The sequence below is a fragment of the Gracilinanus agilis genome, chromosome 4 (genome assembly GCF_016433145.1).
Source record: "Gracilinanus agilis isolate LMUSP501 chromosome 4, AgileGrace, whole genome shotgun sequence".
NCBI lineage: Eukaryota > Metazoa > Chordata > Mammalia > Didelphimorphia > Didelphidae > Gracilinanus > Gracilinanus agilis.
Genome location: NC_058133.1, coordinates 91,624,056 through 91,651,585, shown reverse-complemented (window position 1 = coordinate 91,651,585; position 27,530 = coordinate 91,624,056). Strand labels below are relative to the sequence as shown.

At 33.1% G+C, this 27,530-nt stretch overlaps 1 protein-coding gene across 2 annotated transcripts in view; it reads right to left on the bottom strand.

The window, feature by feature from the left end:
• Positions 1-8,362: 8,362 nt before the first annotated feature.
• The window catches only part of RO60 (Ro60, Y RNA binding protein), a 32,824-nt gene continuing 13,656 nt past the window's right edge, over positions 8,363-27,530 (bottom strand). For both annotated transcript variants that reach the window (XM_044674420.1, XM_044674419.1), the window contains exons 3-9: positions 26,493-26,713; positions 26,178-26,324; positions 23,210-23,347; positions 16,352-16,468; positions 15,652-15,765; positions 10,055-10,201; positions 8,363-9,253 (exon numbers count right to left, since the gene is read on the bottom strand). In XM_044674420.1, the coding sequence (XP_044530355.1) occupies positions 9,101-9,253; positions 10,055-10,201; positions 15,652-15,765; positions 16,352-16,468; positions 23,210-23,347; positions 26,178-26,324; positions 26,493-26,713 (1,037 nt within the window). In that variant the 3' untranslated portion in view covers positions 8,363-9,100. The remainder of the gene's footprint in view (positions 9,254-10,054; positions 10,202-15,651; positions 15,766-16,351; positions 16,469-23,209; positions 23,348-26,177; positions 26,325-26,492; positions 26,714-27,530) is intronic.

Sequence of the window (27,530 nt, the reverse complement as noted above, 5' to 3'; positions counted from 1 at the left end):
TATTTCCTTCTCCACAACTAATAAGGACCGCTGTTGTGTAATTTAATCCCTGGCTAGAGTTGGAGGGACAGTTGGACTTAACTGCCATTCTCAACCCTGTCACCACTCATTCCCAAGTTCTGTCCTTTATTTATGGGAGAGGGTGTGATTCCCTTGTGTTATTTGTGTCCTGGCAGTTAACCAACTCACCCCATCATTCCTCCTTCTCCCTCTACTACTATTTACTCACTACAGGGTATTCAGGGAAACTTACACATGATTTGCTTAAGGTCATCCAGCTATTTGAGATTGTTATGCAGTTCTCTTGCCTCCCAGGCCAGTGTTGGGTTGTTTTTGTTTGTTTGTTTGTTTTTTGCCTAATACAAAGCTTCATTTATTGACAATATTAATTCTCAGATTCTCATGTTGTAAGAGGTGAAGCTTAGGAGATACAGTATTCTTTCAAAAAATAATTTGTCTCATTTATTATTAACCAATTTTGTTTTTACTTAAAATATGAGTTGAAGGCAAGAAGTGAAAAAGTATTAGGAGAGGAAAGTATTACCAAAACAAAATTTTAACAAAGTAGAAAAGCAATAAGATGGAAATGATGAACTGAGGTTTACATAAAGTGATTTCTTACAAAGCTGTGAGAGTAGAGAAAGAGTAAAGTAAAACTATTATCCATGTGAAATATAATTATTTTCTTATGGTAACAACTAAATGTTAGTAGTAGTATTTAAACCCTACATTGGGGGACTTACATCAGGAAATCAGTTTGCCTAGTTTTTTCTACTCTATCACATATTTACATACTGGGGGAAAACACCATATTTCTGATAACGTGTTCAAAAATAAAAATTTATGGTTAAATTTCCTTCAGTAGTTCTGCTGTTTTATATGGAAAAGAATTGTTCATAAAGAAAATTGCAATTTTAATTTCTTCCCTCTTCATATCATATCATTAGCTATAGCTAAAATATGAAACTATAGAAACAGGTTTCTAAAGGAATTAAACTTGACTAAATCTAAACATTTTTCAATGTGTTGAAATGAACACTTAATTACATAACTGAATGGGTTAAGTGTTCTAGGGTCTAGTTTCTAGTCTCAGGGTTTTACCTGTATTACCATGAACTCAGAAGAAAGGTTAATTGGGCACATAGCCCAAAAGGTTTATTTGCTGATAGGTAATGGTTTATTCTTATGTAAAACAACTTGAGAGAAGTTTTTTATAGCTACAAATCTAGTGTATAGCTCTTCGGTATATTTTATTAAACTTTTTTGTTTTCTCAGAGGAATCTAACTTAGCTGCCCATGTCTATAGAGCTCATGACATCTGCCTATGATCAGTAATTGTACTTTTATTATGCATTCTTTTCTTTTTCTCTTATTGAAATAGTCATTATCGCACAATAAAGAGGTGTCCAAGCCACATTTTCCAGTAAAATTCTTAAGATGCATTCTAGGTGACTTGTATGGTAATTGAGTATTATTATGGGGTATCATCTGTTCAAATTTCTTTAACATGAATTGCTATGAAAGGCCTGTTATCCTTTTTATGAGACAAATTTGAATGTATTTAAAATACTAAGCCCTACATTTTGAGAAATAAAAATAATTCGTGATGTAATTTATTAATTGTTAATCTTAAGTTCTACAGTAAATTTGTAATCAACTAGCATTTCACAAAGGTTTAAGACTTTTTTGCCCCAGTCTCTAAAAAAGGAAGTTTATTCACTGTTGTGTTTTTCTAATCAAGGACTAGAAGAGGCATAATGAAAGCCCTAAAGTATCTTAAGAATTATTCATAATACCACAATTAAGACATATTCATTTTCTTGGGGGAAAAAATGACAATTCAAGGTAAGCTAACTTCTGAGGAAACTACAAAGATTTTATAAAGCATTAATAATCAAATTAGGAAGAACCTCCTTACAGAATTTACAATCTAAATGTGTACCTTAATTTTACTGTCAAGATTATGTTTGTGTATAATAGCTTTTTAAAAAAATATTTTAAGCTATTTCTACTTTAAACAGCTTAACTTTTTAAAAAGTTCCTCTTAACTAACTGAACCACTAGCCTGTTGTTTTTTTTTTTTTTTAATTGCAATTGTCACTACATTTTGCTTAGATTTTTATTTCCCAGCATAGCTTTCTTTATGTGGTTCAAATTTGGAATGTATATTTTTTTATACTGATTTATACAAGTAATTTGGAACAAAATCTAGTAAATTGCTTTCTAAAATTCATTGGTCTTGGAAATAGGCTTCTAGAGAGAGGGTATAATGCAGTTCTAATAAATCATCTAATAATCAATGTTTTGCTTAAAATTAGAATTATATAAAGTAGTTAAAAAATTCACACTACTGAGTGGTTCTTGCATGTGTAAAAGAAAACTATTAATATAACACACCTAAAATGAAATCTTTGAAAGGGGGGAAAAAGCCTAGGTATATGTGACAAAAATATGCAAAATTAATGTATAAAATACATTTATGATGAAATTTAAATTTTCTTAAAACTCAAAAGATTCTAGTAATTATGATTGTTGTCCATATTACTTTTTTCATCACCTTTTCTGATCTTTTCACCAGGAGTACAATTTTTATAAAAGTCAGATGGGGGTGGGGGGAACATGCTTGTGTTTTGACCAGGATAGTTTATGCAAAAACTAAAGTGCATGCTTACCTGCTATATGGGTAATTAAACTAATGTATAATTAGTCCTCTAAATTGAAAGTTTTTTCCAGTTATTACACAAAATTAGCCTGAATTTAAAAGAACTTGCTTAAAGTCCAACACCTCAGAAATACGAGATCAATGTTTTTAAGGCAGTATATGGTAATTCTGAGACTGTATCCTTGCCCTATATTGGAGAGACACTTTGAGGTATTGAGGCATTAAGTGTTGACATTCCCACTTTAAGGCTCATCACTGAAAATACTTGAATTTTAAACTTGTCATAACATAATAGCAAAAGTGACATTATTTGGAAAGCAGCATCTTATTATACAGCATACAATTACCAATTTTGAAGAACTACATTATTATCTAGCCTTCTCGACAGGCAATGGAAGAACAGAAACTCAAGAGCATGATCTTCAGGTGCCTATTCTGACATACACATTACTCATGGTATCATATTAACTTGCATGTACACTATTCAGGATTACTTATTGCAGCAAAAATCTTAGCCAAGTCTGCCAATACTTGTACTGTATATCAATCTTGTCCTTTTACAGGGCCATAGTTTCCAAAATTGTTACCATTTATAAATGAATAAAACTTATAAACAAATTTTCATTTAAAAACTTTAATAAAGGCTTAGTATTTAACTTGCATATTCCAACAATTATGTGTGACTTTATATGTCAGTTATTAATCCCTACTACCCTGAATAATCAAACAATACTGTTAACTTAAAAAAAGAAAAACTATATATGATTGATGTATTTTTGTGTGTGTTTAGTTACTCAAGTTATTTTGGTATAGTTTCTGAGCAAAGTAGAAACTCCATTTGAGGAAGCAGAGGAAAAGTTCATCTTCTCTATAGTATGAGAAACAATAGCTTACACAATAACAATTTTAGAGGATTAGCTCATAACCACCCTCAGTTATAGATTTCCCAACCTAACTTTCCACAACTTACATATTTTCAGTGTTTAGTAAAAAGTATTTTATTACACATTTATTCAAAAAGTACAGTTAACTATTCCCTTGTTCCTTTATCAGTTTGCCATGAAAAGCCACACATGATTATGACAGTATCTTTTCAGGAAAAAATTAAATGATTTCATACTTTTCAGAAATAGGAAGATGTTTGCTTATGTGATTTTCTCATGCCCTAAAGTATACAACACGGGCTTACTGAGATTTTTTATCATAGGAAGATTCCCAAGTATTAGCTACCTATGCAGGTTTTTATGGAAAGGTTGTAATAATGAGAACACAGAATTTAGAAATGCCATTTACTTAAAAGAATTATTCAGGTAACTTCACTTCTGGGGCAGAGTAATGTTCTTAAGAGGATTGCTTCTATTTTTTTTCTAAGAAGATGACTTGATTTTAAGACATTCTGGGAAGCTATTAACTTACACTATGCAATGAAATGCTATCATAACTGATTTGGGGATAGAATATATTAGTCCAGGTCTTTTCCAGTAGATTTGCACATTGTTCAGAGATTGCTAGTATAAAATTAAATGTTAATATCTTACATCTTTAAGGCATTTAAAATAATAGTCCTATAAAACAAAAACTATTAAACTTGCTAAAACTAAAATTAATTTACTTCTTTTTGATCCTCACATACTACATTACAATTGTGCATAACCCTACTAGAGCAGGGTTGGAATAATATATCAAAAGGGAAATATTACATTTTTTTTAAATAAGAGGGAGGGAATGGGAACTGGTATTAAGATAGAGGACTGTCACTAAGAGGTAGAAAAGACAAAAGGTAGGAAAGATTTCTAAGTTACCTAAGACTAGAAGTATGTACAATAATACAAGGTTATTATTAATATGGTTTAAACTTTTTCTTTGAAATTTATACACTTTAAAATGATGATTTTGGATTTTTGTATTTACAATACTTCTAACAAAAAATTTGTCATGAAAACATTGTTGTTGAACAGTGCCATTTCACTAGTTTCCTAAGATATAGTGGTATGTGTAAGGGGCATTAGCTACAACTTAAGCTATATTCAAATTCCACTAGAGTTGATGACAATTTTTACTTTTAAAATATTTTTATATTTATATTCACTGTCAGATCCTAAACTTAATTAAAAAACCTGGGTCCTTTGTCCAAAGATAAAGGATCACATTTTATAATTCCTTCTAAATTTTGCATAATTTTTCTGATTTAATAACTGCCAAAAATATATGAAATAAAGATTAAAGTTCCTCAAAATAATCTGCACTTTAAAGATGAAAATTTAAAGTCAAAAGGTCAAAGAAACATTTTCTGATGGACTGTTCCTCAATCAAAATTTGAGTCCTTCATTCTACTTGAATAGATACAGTATTTTATTTCCATGCTTCCACCCCAATCCCAATAGTTGTCATATATAAATGATTTATTAGCCAATGCTCACCTATATGACAGTACAGAACTTTTCTGACATTCTTCTATTTCTCAGAAGATAGTTTAGGTACATTTCTTATTTTTCAAAAAGCCTGCTTAAGTAAAGTGGTTTTCAAAGTACACTGTCCATAAATTTCAAAAGGAGATCACAGACTATTTTAAACTGAGTAACAAAATGTTGCTTATAGTATAGATCCCTGCCCTCCTCCCCCAACTCTCAAAAGTGCTTGAAAAAGGTCAAACCATTTATCAGGTAAATATTTCTATAGCTAGAGTTATAAAATGGTCCAGGCATGCAGAATTTGGAGTGCCAGATTTATATAACAAAAGTTTACAAGTGTTGTAGTTACTAAACAAAACTGTCTAATACCACTAAATCATACTTAGATACTGTGTCCACAAAAGAAAACCTGAATTACACATCTAAGTATTTATTACAAAATGATGAAATAAAATTCATGACCTGCCCACTAATCAACCTGTAGGGGGATAGGGTTAGCAAAAACCTAGTTTTTATTCTTTTGATTAGATAATTAAACTATCTCAGTGATGCAAAGGACAAGTTCCTTAACCTCTCTGGACCCATTTCTTCATCTATAGATTGAAGAGGCGGAAAAATTTGGACTAGATGAACTCTAAGGTTTCTGATAGCACTAAATTTTTATTATATGACTTTGGTAGAGTTCCTATCTGAAAAAGATTCTTTTCTAAAACAGTGGTCATCCACTAGCCTTGAAGACCTTTTGTTGGGGCTGGCAGAGGGTCCTACTTCACTGGGAAGTATCAACAACTTTTCCCTTAAACCTAAATTTGTTTTTTTGCAGCTTTCTTACCTGGTTCCCAGGTGTACCCTACGAGAGCAAGCAAAACAAGTTTAACATTCTTTTACCTTATCTTCATACGCTTTTAGATGGCTATCAAGTTCCTGGCTCTTGTCTTTCCATGACTAGTTCTCTAGCCTCTATTTTGATAGATTATGTTTGCTTTTCATGGACTAGTAGTACACTAGGCCTAAATATGGTATTTAAGATGGTAAAAACATCATTTTTTCTCCTAATTGAAGTAAAGTTAAAATTATTCAAAGTATAATTTGTGCTTTAGTATCTTTATTACAGTGAGGTAAAGTTAACAGGATCTTGTTATTCCTATAAACACATTCAGCTCCCAAACTGCCAACATGAATTGTCAGGAAATTGTAGGAATGACATGGCCTTTTAAATATTGGCTACAAATTTATCAACACACAACCACTTTCTCTTTTTCCCTCTTTTAAAACATTAATCAAAGTGATAGTTTCCACCAGAAAAGAACTTTACTGTCACTAGGGAAAAAAATCCTCAAAAAACAAGGTCTTAAAATCAGCTTAAATGAGTTTTCTGGAAAGACTCTGGTTCTCTTAAAAAAAATTCATTATCTATGACATGAATGATCACTATAATTTAATCACTTTAAATTAGAATGGTGTAAATATTTCCCAAGGTCACAAATTATTTCATTGAATAAGTTTAAATAATTCTTTAAAGTTACTCACAGATAGTAAAAAAAAATATTTTACAGTAGAAATAAGATTCTTTTTTACCTCATCTCATTAACATTTCTAAAAGGAGTAAAGCCATCCTGTATTTTTAACTTTTCAGCTTAGGGAGTTGTACTTAAAAAAATAATTCTAATAACTAATTACAGGGGGCAGCTAGGTAGCCCAGTGGACAGAGCACCAAACCAGGAAACTGGAAGTCCTGGGTTCAAATCTTACCTCCATACTTCCTAGATGTGTGACCCTAGGCAGATTACTTTTAACTCCCATTGTCTAGCCCTTACCACTCTCCTACCTTAGAACCAATACACAGTATTAATTCTAAGACAGTACACAGGGTTTAAAAAAAAAGGAAAACTAATTACATCTATCAATGTTCTTTAAATCCTATTTGGATAGTATGAAGTCTTAGGTATCAAAAACATCTAGTAATATAATCACTTGAAATCAGACAGAAGGCTAAAAACAAATACTTAGAAATATATCTTAGAGTTATGATGTCAGAATTATAAAAAGTAACAATGCATTTTGATGAGGTTTTCTGGTAACAGCTTGATTTACTAAAAATATGGCCTATATTCTCACAAGCTGGGAAGTACAAAGTATGGTGGGTTCTACCAAGCTAGAGAGGCTTTTAGTTGCCTGGTGTTGCCCTGTTTGCTATCTAAGGACCAGCTTAACTAAATGCAGATAGACTCATTACCAGGCTAGTTACAGCAAGGAAAATGAATTTTTTAGCCATACTCTCAAACCCTGCCTAGTAACTGATAGACTAATCTACTTTGGTGGAGAGAGTACTCACACCAATGGAATCATAAAGTATGGAAAAAATATGTTTGACCCTTGCAAAATTGCAGGAAGGGATTTTGAAACTGCTGTCAGACCATCTTAAGTAATGACTGCTATAACAATAGCTTTATCATGGCTCTAAAATTATTGTTTTGAAAAATTTTTCTAAAAACTAGGGAAAAAAGTATATAAACTACAATAATACTGTTTGATCCCACCAAACACATACAAATCTAATGGCTAATATGGAAATTAAGATATATGTTTGCTAGTTTTATTTTTTGTACACTAAAAAAAAACAATGAAAAATTAAAGTTTTAATACTGAGACTACTGTTAGAATAATTTTCTGAAAATTATGAACAATAATGTCAAGAACTTCAATAGTTAATTTAAGATGAAAGAAAATTTCCTATCAAGATTATTCTTTAGCACACTTTGATGTACTAAATATAAATTTTAGTTACTCAATTTTAAAAAATTTCCCTGAAGATGTCAGTGATACCTATTGCTTAATTCATAAACAATGATTGGCCATAAAGTCCTTTGCAAAATATTTAAACATTACCTTTACATTTATCTTTCATCAAATATTTTCTAAGATCAGAAAACAATTTAGTACATTTGTGTTGCCACCAAGAGAATATCTGGCAATAGGAGGTTACTAGCTATTTTACATTGTAGATTATTTAAAATGCAATTAGCTAATACTAGTTAAGAACATCATTATTTTTTAAAACCCAGGAAAATGTTTAATATCTGAAGGTTACTTTTAAATTTTAGTAGTTAAACTTTGATTCTTGGAATTGTCAAGACACCAACTAAATTAATTTTTTGTAGTGAATGTAAATAAATATGTGAACATTCTCATAAACTAGAGTAACTTAAGTGTTTTTCTCCTCTAGAAAACAATTCCTTATTGAAGTGTAACCTTGTACAAAGCCTCTAAAGAATTTACCATTATTTCTGATTACCTACCTTGCATTCTGTGAGTGCTAATTAAAAATTGTTAAAAGTTGATTTTCAACATGTATGAAAACTACTAAAAATGTGACCTTAAGAAGTCACACAAATTATTTTAGAGGGTAAAATGTAGCTCTGATCACTTCATCAAATTTCTTGGTGTGATCCACTGGCTCCTTATTCCCCCCTTTCCCAAGTAGAAAACTTTACAAATCATTTTTATATTCCATCACAGTCACATGGTCTAGTGCACCCAGAGAGTATATTCAGCATTTGGAATTCAAACAATGGAAGTTTCAATAAAGTTATCCTGTTTAAATGAAAACACAGAAAATTTTAAACACAGCTGGCACACAGTCTATGATGTCAGGACCTCTTTGATTTTTGGCTCTCACCTAATAAATAGTATTAAAGATTTTCTAACGTAAAAGTATTCTTCAGTGAATGCATCAGGAGGCAAAATTTCTCTTCTAAGTAGAAGTTGAAGGTAAAGTTTTTCCAGTGAGTTTAGCAGTAGGTGCCTCATAAATGTTGGTTGAGTTTAATTTATTAGCAGTTTAAATTATATGTAGTAGATAGGAAAGTAATTTTATGTTTCTTACTTTGCTTTTGAAAAAAAGATAAAAGGTTAACTTTCTGGATATGTCATTTTTCAGTTGATTAAGTTTAAACTGGTAATTAGGTCTTTGTATCAAAATCCACTGCCAGCAATGGACCTGAAGTGAAGTGCTGATGCCAGAAGATTAAATCACATCCATTGTGAAATTTCGAATTACATCCAGAGCTCCTGTGTCAAAGCCACACATATCCAACATGCCTCTGTCATCTGGGTCTGCAATGGTAAAACCATTTGAGGTCATTCCACAAACAATCAATTTAGCTGGAATATCCATTTTCTGTAGAAAGAAAAAGATTCACAGGGCAAAATTAAATAGATGAAAATTCTGGTTATTTTAAATAAGATTTAATTTTTATAGTATAACTATATAGCATGTACAATTTAAATTACTTTAAAATTCTTGTACAGATCTAAAAAAGTCTCTTTAGAAGTTTTCTTCCATTTCTAAATATAACAACCTTTAATAAGTCACTGTGTTAGGTATTTTTGAAAATACAATGTCAAAGCTCTAGAATTCTGACTATGTAATGAGAAATATCCCTTATTATCTTAGCATAAGTTTTTTATGCTTATAAGACTCTCTACAAGTGTTTAAATTGCAAAAGGATTTTTCTTAAATAAATCAGTTATTTATGAAATATTTAAATTACATATTATTTGAGGCAGACAGGTTTCAAAGGTCACATAGCTAGTGTCTGAGGCTAGATATTAACTCGGGTCTTCCTGACTCTCCATTACTGCACTACAGTGAAATTTATTCTAACTGCCTTGGTTTTATGCAAGCCTTTTAGCACATTCCCAAAATCCTACTTGAATTTATCATGCATCTTAAAAATGACTAAAATAAGGCCAGCTGAGTTAGATGTATTTTAGTGACAATGTTTTAAGAATGGCTAAAATTTTTAAAAATTTAGCAGATCCAAGAATTTTTTTTATACCTGCCTAGTCTAAGGACATAACTAACATTACTGGAATACTACTGTTCTTTCCTACAAAACTATATGCTAATGTGCTTTAAAAAAATAACTAACATTTCAGGATTAAATGTTATAAGACAAAACATCAGAATCCAATTTACCATTCGGTAATCTCTCAAAGCAACAGCTGGATGGACACTTCCAAAATAGGTCTCATTATCAGTGAACACAATGAAGACATCAGCAGCTGTGTTTGTCTTCTGAGCCCATATCATGGGAAGAGAACAATCAGTACAACCCATTGGAATCTTAAAAAATGAAAAACATTAAAAGTAAATGGTACCTTCGAATAGTAAAGGAAGAAAATTCATCTAACAAACTTGGAATCATTTCACTTACTAATTTACACATACACAAGTGCCTCAACTAGGGTGTGATGTTCAAAAGAACTAGTCTATCTGCTCAAAGGGGATATATTGGTTTATTATTTAAGATAAGTTTAGTCAACTGTTGTCATATTTAGATATACAAATTCATGAGCCCTTTCAAACACCTGTATCATAAAAACTATAATAAAATTGCCTTTATGCCAAAACTAAAAGAAAAAAGTCCTCCAATACTGTGTCAGTCTGTATACTAGAATTTTGAGTAACTTTTAAAAACGTATCTGTATAGCTTCTGTATGGCTTGAAGGCAGTAAGACAAAGAAGTGACATGAACAGAAAAGAGGAATATAGGTGAAATGATAAGGACAGCATCTCATCTTCATTTCAGTATGAGATTTCTTCATATTCAGTTCTCTTCTTGTTTACTGGCTGCTTCTCTACTACCTACAAATACACTCATGCCTTAACTCGTCTTTTTAAAAAAATCCTTACCTGATCCATTCATTCTCAGTAGCTATCACCTTAAATATCTCCTTGATTTTGTGGTCAAACTCCTTGATAAAGGCCCTAGCCTCTACAATTGATATATCTCCACTTCCTTTTCTCTTACTCTCTTAACTCTTTTGCTGACATAATGCATCTGAAACTGCTCCAACCAAAATTACCAATAATCTCTTAGTTGCTAAATCAAATGGCCTTTTCTCAATCTTCATATTTTTTGACCTCTCTCCAGTCTATGATGTTGTTGAATGTCCTCTTCTCCCTGACACTCTTCTAACGTTTTCATTACACTGCTCTCTCCTGGTTTTTTTTACTTGTTGGATTAATCCTTCTCATTCTCTTTGGCTGAATATCTAGATCACACTCTGTGGGTTTCCCCCAAGATTCTATCTTAGATCTTCTCTTTTTTCTCTATTATTTTGCTTAGAAATCTCATCACCTCACAGGATTCAATTATCATCTCTGTTTATGACTATCAGATCTACTTAGTCAATTCCAATTTCTCTCCTGACCTCCAGAATTACATCTTCAACTGTTTATTGTATGTCCAGTTGGCATCTTAAGTTCAACATGTCCACAACTGAACTTGTTATCTCTTCCCCCTAAGCCCTTGTCTCTTCCCAGTTTTCCCTTTATTACCTGTCATTCTGATCACTTAAGACTTAAACCTAAGTGTCATCCTCAATTCCTCATTCTCTCCACTTAATATCTATTGCCAAGGCTTGCTGATTTTATCTTCCTACCATATCTTATAACCCTCGCTTCCTTTTTTCCTCTAACATTAATTGCTGTGGTGCAGGTCCTCATCACATTATACTTGGCCTTGAGCAGTAGTTTGCAGGTCGGTATCCCTGCCAGGAATTCTCTCTACCACCCCCACCAGTGCACCCACCCCTCATCCTTCACTCAACTGCAGAGCACAAAAACTGACCAGGTTGCCCCTGTAATCAATTAACTCATCCCTATTACCTCTAGGATCAAATACAAAATTTGTTGGCATTCAACGATCTTCATAACCTGGCCTCTTCCTTTCCAGTCTTTTGACATCTCTGACATCCTTCAATATACTATTTTTCATAATACTCCCAAATCCCAATTCTAGGAATGTTCATTGGCTATTCCATAAATGTGATTCTCTCCCTCATCTCCATTTTTCAGGCTTCAAGTCCCAGCTAAAATCCTACCATCTCAAGAAGCCTTTTCTAATCCCTCCAATGGCTTCCAACTTATCTATCTTGTTTTTATTTAGTTGTTTGTATGTTATCTCTCCCATTAAACTGAACCAGAGAAAAGTGTCTGGTTTTTACCTTTGTATTCCCAGAGCTTAGCTCTATGCTTGGCACCTAGTTGATTCGTCATAAATGCTTGCTGACTTGATGAATTCCTTGGTCAAGTACTTATCTACATAAACCTTGAGAAAATTCTAGTGAGTACTGTCACATTAAAATGTAAGAGCTACAATAGCTAGTTGCTAATCCTAACTACTTAATGCCTGCAGTGAATTATGTTCTATCTATCTTTAACCCTACAATTAAATTGTTCATCTCTACACTATCTTCTACTATAAAAGCCCTTGCTCCTGCCCTCTTAATGGAACTCATTCCTCGATAAATCCTAACCCTGGATTACTCCCATTACCTGCCTTTTCTCTACCTATTCACCTCCATTTGAAAGCTGAAAAAATTCATAAAGACTGAGCAGATTAGGTGCAAGAGAAATTTATTAGATTATCCCCCTTCTCAAAGAAACTTCCATATTTGTTCTTTCTTCAAATCTTTCCTTGTCCCTTCCCTCTCAGTGAAGATCCTGCCTCTTTACTGAGAAAATTTTGCCATGTAATCCAAAACTGCTGAGCTATTTTTTATCTTAAAACTCCTTGATATTTTCTCCTTTCTCTTAGTCTAAGATACTCCTTCTCCTTGACAAAACAAACTAAATGTCTTTGTTCCTATCTCCCATCTCTTCTAGCAGAATCCTGCACTGTCTCCAACTCTATTTTTCCTCCCTTTCTGAGCCAAACTCTTAGAAAAAGCAATCTTTACTTCCTCACTTTTCACTTCTCAACTCTTTGCAATTTGGCATCCAACCACAGTATTGAATTAAAATGGCTCATTTGAAAGTTATTAATGATCTCTTAAAAAATGTAATTGTCTTTTTCAGTCATCCTTTATCTTTTTGCTGCATTTGAAACTACGGATGACCTTCTCCAGCCTATTTTCTGTGATAGTGTTCTCTCCTAGTTCTCTTCTTGCCTCCCAGACCATTGTGTGTGTGTGTATATAAACTCACTGTCAGTTGTCTATTGAATGTTTCAAAATAGATGTCCCAAAGACACTTCAAAACTCAATGTCTAAAAACTTATCTTTTCTCATAAGCTCAAATTTCCAAAATTCTCCCAAATTTGTAACCTCAGCACTGTCAACTTCACTCCCCACTTGCCCTCAAAACAGGGCCAATAAATTTCCATATATCTACTTTCACAACATTTTTTTTTAAATAACTCTTACTTTCTGTCTTGGAGTCAATACTGTGTATTGACTCCAAGGCAGAAGAGTGGTAAGGGTAGGCAATGGGGGTCAAGTGACTTGCCCGGGGTCACACAGCTGGGAAATGTCTGAGGCAAGATTTGAACCCAGGACCTCCCATCTCTAGGCCTGACTCTCAAACCACTGAGCTACCCAGCCTGCCCCCTTTCACAACATTTCTTAATTCAGATCTTATTTTTAAATTGGACTACTATAATAACCTCTTAATTGGTTTCCTTTTTTAAGTCTCTCCCCACTTCAATCTATCTTCCACAGAACTGTCAAAATAGTTTTCTTTAAGTGCAAATCTAGCTATGCCACTACTGTACTTGACAGGTTCATAGACTTGGAACTGAAAGGGATATCTCGAGACCAGCAAATCCAACCCTTTCACTTTTAAAATCGAGGAATCTTGAGGCCCAGAGGAGTTGTTTACCTCTTCAAGGCTGTATATATACTACACAATTAGGAGTGGGATATGAACCTAGGCCAGTGATGGGTAACTTTTTGAGCTGGGTGTGTCAAAATTTACCAAAAACCAGAGCATAACTCAAGTGGTGTGTCACTTTGAGAAAAAAAACCATAATTTCATGATATTTATAGTTTAAATAACATACTTCTCTGTATGTGGCCACATGTGGCCGAGTGTCATTAAAAACGGCTACATGTGTCATAGGTTTGCCATCAGGAACCTAGGCCCTTTAGTGGCTCCCTACTGCTTCTAGATAAAATATAAATTCCTGTTTGGCTTTCAAAATCCTGTATAACTTGTCCCTAAACTTATCATTTAAAGACTCATTATCTGCCATTCTCCTATTCTCCTTCCTACAACTCAATGATTCAGCAAAACTGGTCTCCTTTCTGTTCTTCAACACAGCATTTCATCTCTTATCTCTATGACTTTGTACTGGCTGGTTCCCATTCCTAGAACACATAATCTTCTTTCTCTACCTCTGCCTCAGAGAATTTCTCACTTCTTTCAAGACCGAACTCAAGCATAACCCCCCTTCTATACAGACTTTCCTAACTCCCAACTACCACCTTAGTTAACTTCTATTATCTTCCTTCCTTTACTCTTTTGTATTTTTTAAATACTCTGTATAAGGTTTGATAAAAGTATAGATTGTCTTAGAGGAGGCATTAAATAAATTGTACAGTCATCCTTCAATATTCCAAAGTTTAACATTCATGGTTTTGGTTAAGCATGGGTTGGCAATAATTAAATGGGAACTTTTGGAGATTTGGGGCATACTCAGGAAAACTGTAGAACACACATAAGTAAACTAAAAAAATTTGGTTGTCATAAATGCATAGATACTATATATTATTAATCTACTTTTATAATTTATTATAAGTATACATACATGAATTTATTATAAACAGTTAAATTTTGTTAAAAGTTTAGTGTGCTAAAGAACTACGCAGTCTTTGGAAATGCTTCCTCTTTGTCTACCATCCAGATTCAAGTTCTGTGATTTTTTTTCTTATACCTTGTGCTTTTCTTAAAAGAAGGAAATATATGAAGCAGTTGCTGAAGCTACACCAATGACTTTGGAAACTCTGTATATATAGCATATGAGATACTAATTTCTCGTGCAGAAACTGCAACTTTATGGGTACAATGTATTTTTTTGTGTTAAATATGATCAGAATTATTAAAACAAAGGTTTGGAATGGTCCCTAGAGTCATTCAGGGTCCTATATCCCAAATCCTCACGAATGTCAAGGGATGACTGTATTATGACCAATTCTGTAAAACAAAGTATACAGTATTACATACGTATTATTTCTATATTATGAAAAGAGATAAGTTGTATTCCACAAAACAAAGAAGCATGGCACAGTGGCCTTGTATATCTGTAACCCAGTTTCCCAGAAGGGTAAGGCCAGCAGATCTCCTGAGCTAGGCTATAATGGGGTTAGCCACTAAGTTGTCTACACTGAATTCAGTATTAATATAGTGATCTATTCAGGAGTGGGAGTTGGGGGAGGAGAGGCTGAGTATGAAGAAGTTCAGGCTGGAAGCTAAACAGGTCAAAACTACTATGGTGATCAGAGAAGGACAGGCCTGTAAGTAGCCTCGGTACTTTCAGCCTGGATGAGATAGAGATACTTAAATCTTAAAAAAATAAAATAAAGCATGAAAAATTTTGTTCACAGAAACTCTTCTCTATTCATTATAAGTATCTGAATTATTATGCGTAGTACCCTATATACACAGTAGAATCTCATACAATGGAATTTGTTTATTAGCCGAAAATTTTTTTATTCTTAGACTAGATTTAATAATGAAGTGAATTATATTCACTTTCAACAAAAATATTATTCATTGAAAATATTGCCTACCTCATCCATAATTTTCAATACCTGACATAAAGTCATATCCACAGTCACTGGGCATGGCACCATTTCATGTGAAAATGCAATTATATGAGAATCTTTTTCTGTTCTTGCAACAACCTGAAAAATCAATTATAATCATCTTTAGTAGAGTAGGAAGGTTCATCAATTACCACATAAAACTCCAAATTGAATAATAAGTACATTTGAAAGTGCTTTTACATTTATGATTTCATTCTGCATGGCAAATAGTATTTGGAAGGCAGCATTTCCTCCACTTATTGATAATGATACTGAAAATTAAGGTAAATGACTTACATAATTGGAGCCATCTAATATTTAGATAGTGACAGAATCAGTAAGTAGTAGAACCTAGCCACCAGAGTCCTCGACTACTACTTTTTCCAAGACTGAGACTATTAAGTAGTTTTTATGAGTATCCAATTCTTCAAAAGTATTATTAACATTTAATTCCTCACTGTTTAAAAAAGTATAATCTATAAACCATTTACTATTTGAATTTTGTTGATGTAACAAAGACTTGGCTTGACAAAATCCAATGAAAAGTATCTAACAATAGTCATAAAAAAAGCAAATAATCCTAATTTAATCATATCAATTCACATTTTAAAATAATTGTTTTGCAACCTGGATAATTAAAGATTTTACAATAGAATAAAAGCTAAAAAATATAAATCTTTCTTACCATACACATTGCTGCAGCAACTGTACTAGCATTGAGTATACTGCCCAAAACTCTTTGGTCCATGGAACCACTGACATCAACAGCTAGCAAGAAACGTTTTCCTGTTGGTTCGACTGTCTAAAAGAGAAAAAGAAATCAGATATTAAACTACACAATTGCCAAAGGGATATTACCAAAGCTGGTCTTTACTTATATTACTATATAAAGTAATATTATTATATTACTTATATATTTCTAAACACTGGTCTAACTTATCAATCTATATTCAAGAGGCTCCAAAGTTTCCCTCTTGTTTAAAGCCCTCTGATAATATGGCTCCAGGATATCTTTCTAGGCTAATTCCAGGCCTATATGCTTTTTTCATATACAAAATTCCACCTTCTAACTTTGTAAATTTGCACAAGTGACAGTCATCTCTGCTTATAGTATAACTCCTTCCTTACTTCTGAATCATATGATCTCTAAAATTCCTTCATGGCCCAGTTTAGATTTAACCTACTAGATTCTAATGCCTCCTAACCCCCCAAATTATTTTGTATTTATCTGTGTGAGGCTCTTTAAAATTTTTTTTTATTAAACCCTTACCTTCTGTTTTACAATCAATACTGTGTATTGGTTCTAAGGCAGAAGAGCAGTAAGGGCTAGGCAATGGGGTCACCTAGGAAGTGTCTGAAGTCAGATTTGAACCTAGGACTTCCCTTCTCTAGGCTTGAGAGACTTTTTTTCACACAATAAAGTGCAAGCTATTTTGAGAATGATTCATTTTATCTTTGTATCACCAGCAAAGTACCTAGCATATAGTAAATGCTTAAGTAATTTTTTAATGCATGGATGGAAGATGGATTCGATTTGTTCTTCTTGATCTTTGAAAACATAAATAGGGAAATCAGGCAGAAGTTACAGAGAAGGAAATTTTGGCTTGATGTAAGGAAAAACTTTAATGAATTAGATATCATGAAAAGAGTTAAGGTGCCACCAATGAAGACAAAATTAAAAGTAATAATTAGGAATTATTTTGATCAGTTATATGCCATTAAAACCAATAATCTAATTGAAATGCATCAATATTTTTTCAAACTCTTACCTTCTGTCTTAGAATTGATTTAAATATCAGTTCTGAGGCTGAAGAGTGGTAAGGGGTAGGCTGGAGTTAAGTGACTTGTCCACACATAGCTAGGAAGATTTGAATCCAGGTCCTCCTGACTCCAAGCCTTGTAATCTATCCACTGAACCATCTAACTTCTCCCAAAATACATGAATATTTACAAAAATATAAACTGCCCATATTAGCAGAAGAGAAAAAAGAACACATAAATAACTATCATTTAAAAGAACATACTGAACAAGCCATAAATGATCTCCCTTAGGAAAAATATCTTTTTGACCAGATGGAATCATAAGTGAATTCTACCATATATAAGGAACAATTAATCCCAACATGATGTAAAATATGGAAAAAATAAGTAAAGAAGGAAATCTTTTCAAATTACTTTTATGACACAACTATGCTTTTGACACCCAAACCAGAGAGAAACAAATGAGAAGACTACAGATTAATTTCCCTAAAGCAGTGGTTCCCAAACTTTTTTGGCCTACCGCCCCCTTTCCAGAAAAAATATTACTTAGCCCCCTGGAAATTAATTTTTAAAAAATTTTAATAGCAATCAATAGGAAAGATAAATGTACCTGTGGCCAGCACAGCTCCCCTGGATTGCTGCAGCACCCACCAGGGGGCAGTGGTGCCCACTTTGGGAATCACTGCCCTAAAGAATAGGTATGCAAAAAAAAAAAAATACCAACAAGGAGATTATATAGTAGTATGTCACAAGATCATACACTAAGACCAGCTGGAATTTGTCAGAAATGCAGAGCTGGTTCAATTATTAGGAAAAAAAATCCACATAACTAACAGAAAAATATCAAAAAATATAATTATATCAATAGGAGAAAAAGCTTTTGAGAGAATACATCATCCATTCCTATTAAAAATATTAGAAATATAGGAAATGGAGCTTTTCTTCAAATGATAAGTAGTATCTGTCTAAAACCAAGAGCAAGCATTATCTATAACACAGTAAGATCAGGATTGTGAAAAGTAAGGATGTCCATTATCTTCACTATTATTCAATACTGTATTAGAGATGAGCTATAACAATTAGGCAAAAATAAATGTAAGGAATAAAAGTAGGCAATGAGGAAACAAAACTATTACTCTCTGTAGATAACATGATGATATATTTAAAATCCTAGAGGTTCAATTAAAAATTAAACATTTAAATACTTTTAAGAATCCAGGTTTAATACGAATGGGTACTCTACTATCCTCTAATGCAGATTATAACTTATCTACAATTTAGTAAGAGGTCTTTTAGAGATTCTGAGGCCAAAAAATTAATCCTGTGGCAAACCTGGTAAATAAGTCTCTTTGGGACCAGCTAGGCTGGGTGTCAGATAACAAAGTTCATCATGGGGCTCATACTCAAAACATGGATTTCAAGAACCTGGTTACCTCCACATTTTTCAAGGGATGTCAGAGTTGGAAGTTACCTTAGAGCTAACTTTATTGAAAGAAATTGAAGATATGACACAGATACTAATTATTATAATTGTTAGACAGTTTCACCAAAGCAAAGTTCCATCCTCCTCCCCTAATCCACAATTTCATCCTATAAATATAAAATTAAAATTAGGAAAGCAGAGTCATTTTTTAAAACCTGAATGCAAAAAATGTTTTTCCTATGTAAACAAGACTTTGGCAAAAAAGCAGGATTTTTATTCATGACAGTCACAGAATATTTACTAACAAAATTAATGATGTTTCCAACGTAAGAGTAGATAGCCTGCCATTTCATTATGCTCTTAAAATAATTCCCAAGAAGGAAATGAATATATGAAGAAAAACATATAAGCCATCAGTAAATAATATATAAAAGATATTTTAAAATTTTTATTGATTTATATAACTTCAATGAAATCCTACTTGGACTATCTGGTGTGGAATTTGCCTTAGGTTCTCAAAGGTATTAAGTGTGGTACCAGCAACATAGTGCCTATTTTCCAAATATCAGTCTGGCAAAGAATTGAGAGACAGACTTATCACCAATAGGCTGTACAATGTCAACCTAGGACAAAAAAGTAAAAATTGTCCTTACTCCTGAGTGAATTCTTCTCAATCAATGATACTGCAAGGGACAGAGGGTGCTAAGTATAACAATTTTAAAAGTTTATAAATATTACTTAAATGTATATGAATTGCAGCTAAGTAGAACTATAATTTAGTTTCTCTTGGGAGATACAAATAAAAGAAGATGGTAGAGTTGATTTTATTATACATCAAAAGACAAGAAATATAATTTTATAGGAAATAGTCATTTTGGATTACAATTCTCATAAGTAAAAGACCATCAAAAATAAATCCAACTCTATACCAAAATCTGTTGGAGAAGATAATAAAATAGAGAAATTCCACAAAGAACTTAAGATTCTCCAAATTAAATTAACATATACTCATACTTGATAATTTCCATGCAATGGTCCTAACAGATCAGGACATTGAAAAATGGTGGAAAATATGGTTCTGGAATAATGAACAAGAGATGTCAAAGACTTATGAAACTACATGGAGACTTCAGGCCTATGTAGTATGAATATTTTTACTAAGAAAAGAACTGGAAGTTGCTGGACATGACAAGTAATGCTGGACATCAAGTAATAGCATACAAAAAAGAAAACAATTATATTTTAACAGATGGAAAATTATATTTCTGATGAAAGAGTTGTTCATTAAACAGTTGTCTATATATAGTGAGTGAAATTGATGGCTGATTGGAGCAAAGATAAAAATTAAGACAAAACTAAAATAAAAAGGAAAAAATTTGACATGAAAATTAAAATAGTTCTGACAACTTATTTTATGTTATTGACCCTCTCAACTCAAACCAGAAATAGGAGGAAAAGACACTTGACATCTACTATTAATAATATCAAAGGAAAGTTGACTAATGTAAATCAAATGTCATAATGAGATTTTTTAAAAAGCCTATCTTGAAAAATACTTGACTTGCAAAATTGGAGATATAGCATCTAAGAGAAATGACAGTTTAAAACAAAGAAATGTTTGTAAAATCTTATGAAATGGAAGCACTATCACCATAAAAACCAAGAAGCTGTGGAAAGGGACCCAACTAAAAGTCATCTAGAGGACATTTAAGGATGAACTTGAAAGGAGGACAACAGAAAAATACAAAAAAATCTCCAACAACTTTTAGAACAAACTCTTTTCAACATAATGGTTAATAGAGCCACCACATTTGGACTCTTTAAAGTCCTCAATACATTCACAGACTAAGTAGAAATGGCACTTAAAAAACAGAGAGAAAAAGCAACTATACTAGTCCCAAGTATAAACCAAGGAAGCTCACTCATGGTGATGACAATTTTGAGAAATGGAGGGATTAAGTCTCTAGATATATGAAGAATGAAAAGTGTGAAAAGATGAGGAAAACTGTCTTACACTTTATCATTATTAAAAAAGGCAACTTGACAGAATGCCAATAACCAATGGCTGAGGGCAGCTAGGTGGCTCGGTGGATAGGCAGGCCTAGAGGTAGGAGGTCCTGGGTTCGAATGTTACTTCAAACTTCCTAGCTATGTGGCCCTGGACAAATCACTCAACCTCAAATGGCTCCCCCTTACCTTGGGAATTGATACTTAGTATAAATTCTAAGATGGAAAGTAAGGGTTAAAAAAAAAAAGGAACCATAGTCTACCCAAACTTTACAAAATTTTAATTATAATATCAATACAAATACTAAAAGGCACCTTGATGAAGATATTAGAAAGGAACAGCTAGGCTTCTACAAATAATGTTCAACAGCAAACCATATCACTAGCATTATACAATTGGCTGAAAGATAAGATACCACTATGTTTGTTTACTGAGTACTGCTTAAAAATTATTTGATTAGGTAGTATGTTACCTTAAAAATTCAACAAAAACTTCTTTAATACATATATAAAAATTATGTGAGGTGCTTTAAAAGATAAAAAAATTTGATAGTAAAGTTGTCAAATCTTTGATTATTAATAAAAAATGCCAACTGTTATGAAGTAAATTAAATTGCAGAGTTCAATTTGAGGAGCAGTTCCCTAAAAATAGTGAGATTGTCATATTATCTTATTTATAGATGGTACTGTGTTGATGATATCAAGCTCTATAAAACTGCTGAGCCTTCTAATCAAGAAACATAATCACACTAAAGAATTTGGCCTAATAGCCTCCACACAAAAAAACAAGTGGATAAAGAATGCTTATTGTCCAGATTATGATTTGTAGCTATGGGGAAAAGCTGTAGAGCTCATCCATCAATATGCTCATCCTGGCTAGAAATGGCAAACAGAAAATAAGCTGGGCTCAGAACTGAATAAGAGGAAGAGGGAAGAGTGGGTGGCTTTTGGGAAACTGCAAACCTCTTTTAATGACCCTAAGCTTTTCTGTGAAACAAAGGTCTACCTTCTTAATATCATTTCCCTGGTGATATTGTATGGCTGTCAGGTACAGAATACTATAATCTGCAAAGAATTAAACTGAGGCTCACTCAAGAGGCAAAGAAGAAGCACATGCCTTTTTATTTTCAGGTTGTGTAGAACTTTATTTTAGAAGCACATGTTTGGTGTGAATGGGATAAAATGAATTATAAACAAGGCAATATGAAGATGTCACTAAAGAAATATGCACATGAAAAAGATGAGCTGTTATATGGTAAAAGAGAGATAATAGGACCTATATATATATTTCATTGGTGGGTGTCCTCATAATGTCAAGAGAAAGCAAGGAAAGCCCCAAGCACATGAGATGTTCTCAAACTTAAGAAAGAAGATTAAGACACAGGAATTGAAAAGCTTCAGTCTATTTCAATGGAGAGAGACCTACATAGATAATATTGCATATCTGATTTCAGAAGCACTGATTTGTAGCTTCTCCTTTGAATTTAAAAATGTTAATTTGCCAAGGTTAAATTTGATCAATATTAAATATGAATTAGCCAATAAGTATTTTGAATTTTAGTATTGGCATTTAAATCACCATTCCAAGAGGGAAAATTATAGGAAAATATTTACACATTTGGGGATTACATTTAAAAAAAATTGACATTACTCTTACCATTCTGTGGGACAACATTAGCACAACAAAGGTTATCTCTTTACTCTAATGTCTGGTTGCCAGGATGAAACAGAATATTTTATCATGTCAATATTTATCAGATTAGATGCTAGTTAATTAAATATAAAATTCTACTTTACCAACTTAATTTCATATTGGATCTATCCTAATATTTTAGCATATCTTATAGCAGTTAGGTATATTTCAAAATAAATTGTTATAATTCTTTGGTACAGAAAATACATATTTTAAACTGATTTGAAATCTTACAAGTACTTTGTGGGCAGGCAAACTACTTTTAGAAACAAAAACAAAAATTTTAGGAGAGAAACCATATATTTTATTAAGAAAAAAATGTTTCATCAAAACAATTTAACCCTACAGTCAAAATTTACAAGTGTTGGGGGCAGCTAGATGGCTCGATGGATTGAGAGGCAGGCCCAGAGATGGGAGGTCCTGGGTTCAAATCTGGCCTCAGACACTTCCTAGCTATGTGTCCCTGGGCAAGTCACTTAACTCCCATTGCCTAGGCCTTACAACGTTTTTGCCTTGGAACCAGTACATGGTTTTGATTCCAAGACAGAAGGTAAGGTTTTAAAATTTTTTTTTACAAGTGTTAGTAATGGTATTTCAGTAATATTAAATAACATATCTTTACTATGTCTTTTTAAACATTTGAGACAAATAAAACTTACCTTAAATGTTTTATAAAATGCAGTATTCAATGCTTTCAAAATGTCTTCATCAGGAAGCCACTTCAGTTTTCCGCGGAGCCCATGTCCTGTTTTATATGTTTTTAATGCAACTAAAACATGGAATGGATGTATGCGAGCCTATCAACAAAATAAAGATATTTAAAGATTATGAATGAAACTTTGAAAGTAAAAACAATTTTTAAGATTATGTATTCCTCTTTAATTTTAAATGTGTTTTAGGTCAAGTAAATACATTTGTTTATTCTGAATGAATTCCCTTTGCTTAAGGAACTTGAGTGGGAGTTGAGGAGAGAAATGGATAGGGGAAGTTGTGAGTGAGAATATGATGTGCACATAAATATAATCTTGAATGCAATAGTAGCAAAGGAGTTCCATGTAAAGAGTTATGAAAAATGAGTGTCTACAAAATGCTAGATACTTGGGGTTGAAAAGTCCTGAATATGAATAAGATAGTCTCACGCCTCAAGGACCTAATACAGATATAATTCATCAAAGAATAGATTAATTTAAAATGTTTCCACCTTAATTTTAAAAACTTTAACTAGAAAACTGGATTTTATAATAGCAAAATAATAAGGAGATGAAATCTTAGATCACTGACAATAAGCATGAACTGTTTTCAAAGTTTAATAATAATCAGCCACTTCAAGAAATAGCTTGTGGGGGCAGCTGGGTAGCTCAGTGGATTGAGAGCCAGGCCTAGAGACAGGAGGTCCTGGGTTCAAATCTGGCCTCAGACACTTCCCAGCTGTGTGACCCTGGGCAAGTCACTTGACCCCCATTGCCTACCCTTACCACTCTTCTGCCTTGGAGCCAATACACAGTATTGACTCCAAAATGGAAGGTGAGGGTTTAAAAAAAAAAAAAAAAGAAGTAGCTTGCAATAAGTACTAATGATAACAAGGATGGAATTATTTAATACTCATGAAATGTGAAGAATCACAGAATTTGGAATTTGGAAGAGATCTTAGGGGTCATCTAGTCCAAAAAACCCATACAATGTACAATGCACAATCTCTACAATACCATACCTGTCAAGTGGCTACCTATCCTCTGCATGAATATTTCCAAAGTAGAGGAATCCAACAGCTCTTGAGACAACTTATTCTACTTTTGGATAGCTACAACTATTGGGCATTTTTTCCTGATTTCAAACCTAAACTGATCTCTCTACAATTTTTACCCATTGCTCCTCGTTCTATGCTGTAGGGAAAATAGAACAAGTCTAATCCCTTTCTCAATGAGACAGTTCTTCAAATAACTGAAAAGAATCCTTCCTGAATCATTTCTCCTCCAGGCTAAATTTACCTAGACCCTTGATTAATTCCTCATGACATGAAATCAAGACCAGTGACAGTTCTCATTGCCCTATTCTGGAAAGTGTCCAGCTAATCCTCATTCCTCTTAAACTGTGGTGCCTAGAAGTAAACAAAAATATCCAGAAAAGATCCATTAAATGTACAATTTAGTAGGACTATTAGCTCCCTATCCTGGAAATTGCACTGCCTATTGAATTAGATTGTCTGCCATTTCACCTTACTAATAATACTTATGAAGCTTGATGTCCATTTGACCCCTAATATTTTTCAGAACAATAGTTATATACCTATGCCTCTTTCATTTTGTAATCATGCTGATTTTCTGTACTCAGATTTAAGAATTTACAGTTTTCTCTACTGAACTTTAACTTATTAAATCCAGTCTAATTCTATGGCCTGTTAAGATTCTTTTGGATCCTGATTCTGTCATCTACTCTGATAGCTATCCTTCCCATTTTTGTGTCACCTGCAAATTTGATGAGCATTCCATCCATGCTTTTATCCAAGCCTCTGTTAAAAATGTTACTAAATAGTATATATCCAAATCATTCTTTTTTATTTTTCAACTGCCAAACAGAGAGAGTGAGAGGGAGAGGGAGAAGAGAGAGAAAGAGAGAGGGAAAGGAAGAGTCTGTAGAGCAACAACAGCTAACAACTGTTAGCAACTACAATGTGTCAAGCACTGTACTAAATGTTTTATAAAGATTATCTCATTTGATCCTCACAACATCACTAGCTAGTAGGTATTAATATCATTTCTACTTTACAGTTGAAGAAACTGAGGCAAACAACTGTCAAGTGACTTGCTTAAGGTTATACATCTAAAAACTATGACTGGATTTGAAATGAGGTCTTGCTGACTCCAGGCCCGTCATTCTACCTACCCATTGTGCCATTTAGCAGCACGGTATATATTTTTACCTTTGGCAGAGTCACTTAGCTTCTCAGGGCTCTACCTGGGTGTCAAACTCAAATAGAAAGAGGGCCCATACATGAAGATCCTTGTGGGTTGCATACTGACTTAATTTTAAAGTGTAACTTTATCTATGTTTTAATATATTTCCCAATTACATTTTTTTTTAAATTCTTCCCTTCTGTCTTAGAATCAATACTGTGTATTGGTTCCAAGGCAGAAGAGTGATAAGGGATAGGCAACGGGGGTTAAGTGTCTTGCCCAGGGTCACATGGCTAGGAAGTATCTGAGGCCAGGTTTGAACCCAGGACCTCCCATCTCTGGGCCTGACTCTCAATCCACTGAGCCACCCAGCTGCCTCCCCAATTATATTTTAATCTGGTTAAGGTCAAACTTTGGATTATATAGGTCATGTGGCCCACATTGGTTGGCACCTTTGCCCTAGGCAAAGCTCTAAGATTCTAAATTGCAGAGAAGGTGTGGATGTGAATTGGTAGGAGGAGTTTCCTCACTTGCTGTTAACTATAGCAATGAAATCTTAACTCTAATAAATCCTCTCTCCCCTCTTTTCCTTTAAATAGACACAGAACCAGAGAATAAAGAAGTATCAGAAAAGCTGGTTGGGTGTATGTCCATTTAGAATCAAGGAGTTTAACATCTAATATATAACATTTTTATGGTCAGTCAAAAAGGATTCAGTTTTAAAAATCTTTACCTTTTTTAAAAGTTTGTCATTACACAGTCTTTCACATACTGAAGAAACTTCTGAACTTCCTGGCTCAAGCACTGAATTAGCTGTCATCTTCCCTAAATTCCTCAGCAATGCAGTAAGAGGCATCTCCTGTAACAAGGCTTTCCACACCTGTTACATTTATATAAATAGACATAAAGAAATGAGAGAAAAGCATCCATTCACTTATACCTAGATTATTATATAATATGATATAATATAATTAGTATTAATAATGTAAAAATGAGAATGCTATATAAAGTTCATTTTCTGAAAATTATAAGAAATTCATTTACTTACTTCTTTAGACTTTAGATGATTAGTCAGAAGATGTTCTCTAACTAATTTATGCTCTTCTATTAGATGAATAACTTCCAATTCATCTTTTGTGTGCTTCACTCTCTCCACAGCTTCCAGATATTTCAGTAACTTTTCAGTTTCTGGAGAAACAGCCTTATCTTTATATGCTTCTTGCACCTCCTTCCAACCCTTTGTAACATACTTAGTGACAATAGCAAGTCCTTTAAGAAAATGAGAAAATTACAGATACTATGTGAATCTAAGATTAGCACAGGAATAAATGAAAGCTCATACATATAAATCAATGATGGAGACCTTCAAAAAAGTGCTACCATTTATTTTTACCTACAAAGAAGATTTAAGCAATTAAAGATAAGCTAATTAAAATATTCAAGAGTTTGGTAGTTGGTATTTCCTATGATGCAGTAATCCCAGGATGGTTGGGTCTGTGTAGTTTTTGTGACCTAATGGTCACCCCGGTTCTGAGGAAAAGATCTTAAATACTACTCTAGTAGTTTTGATTATTTTTCAGTTTGCCAAGTTATTACTAACTGTGCATTTCCCTCCATCTTATTTTTTCTGTTTATTCCTTCTGTCTTTTCAACTTGTCCCTCCTCAAATGTTTCTTTTGCTTCTGAGTAACTGCCTCCCTTAATACACCTTCACTTTTATTATTCCCCTCCCTCTGCCTCCTAATATTTCTTATCCCCTTTCTCTTATTTCCCTACTGGGTAAGATAAAGATATCTCTCTCCTTCTCTTTCTCCCCCCCCCCCATTTCTTTTTGAAACAATTCCAATGAGGCATTGCCTACAACTCCCTCCTTTCTCCTCCAAAAAAAGCTTTTTGTGTGTGTGCCATTTTTATGTGAGAAAAATCACTTATCCCTTCCCCCTTCTCCCAATGCATCCCTTTTCTCAACTCAACATTTTTTTTTTGGAGGTCTGTAACAGCAGGTGTTCTACAGCCTGTCTAAGGGTATTATATCAACTTATCTTTGTGGTGAAAAACTATAAAGTTAAAAAAAGATTATTTTTTA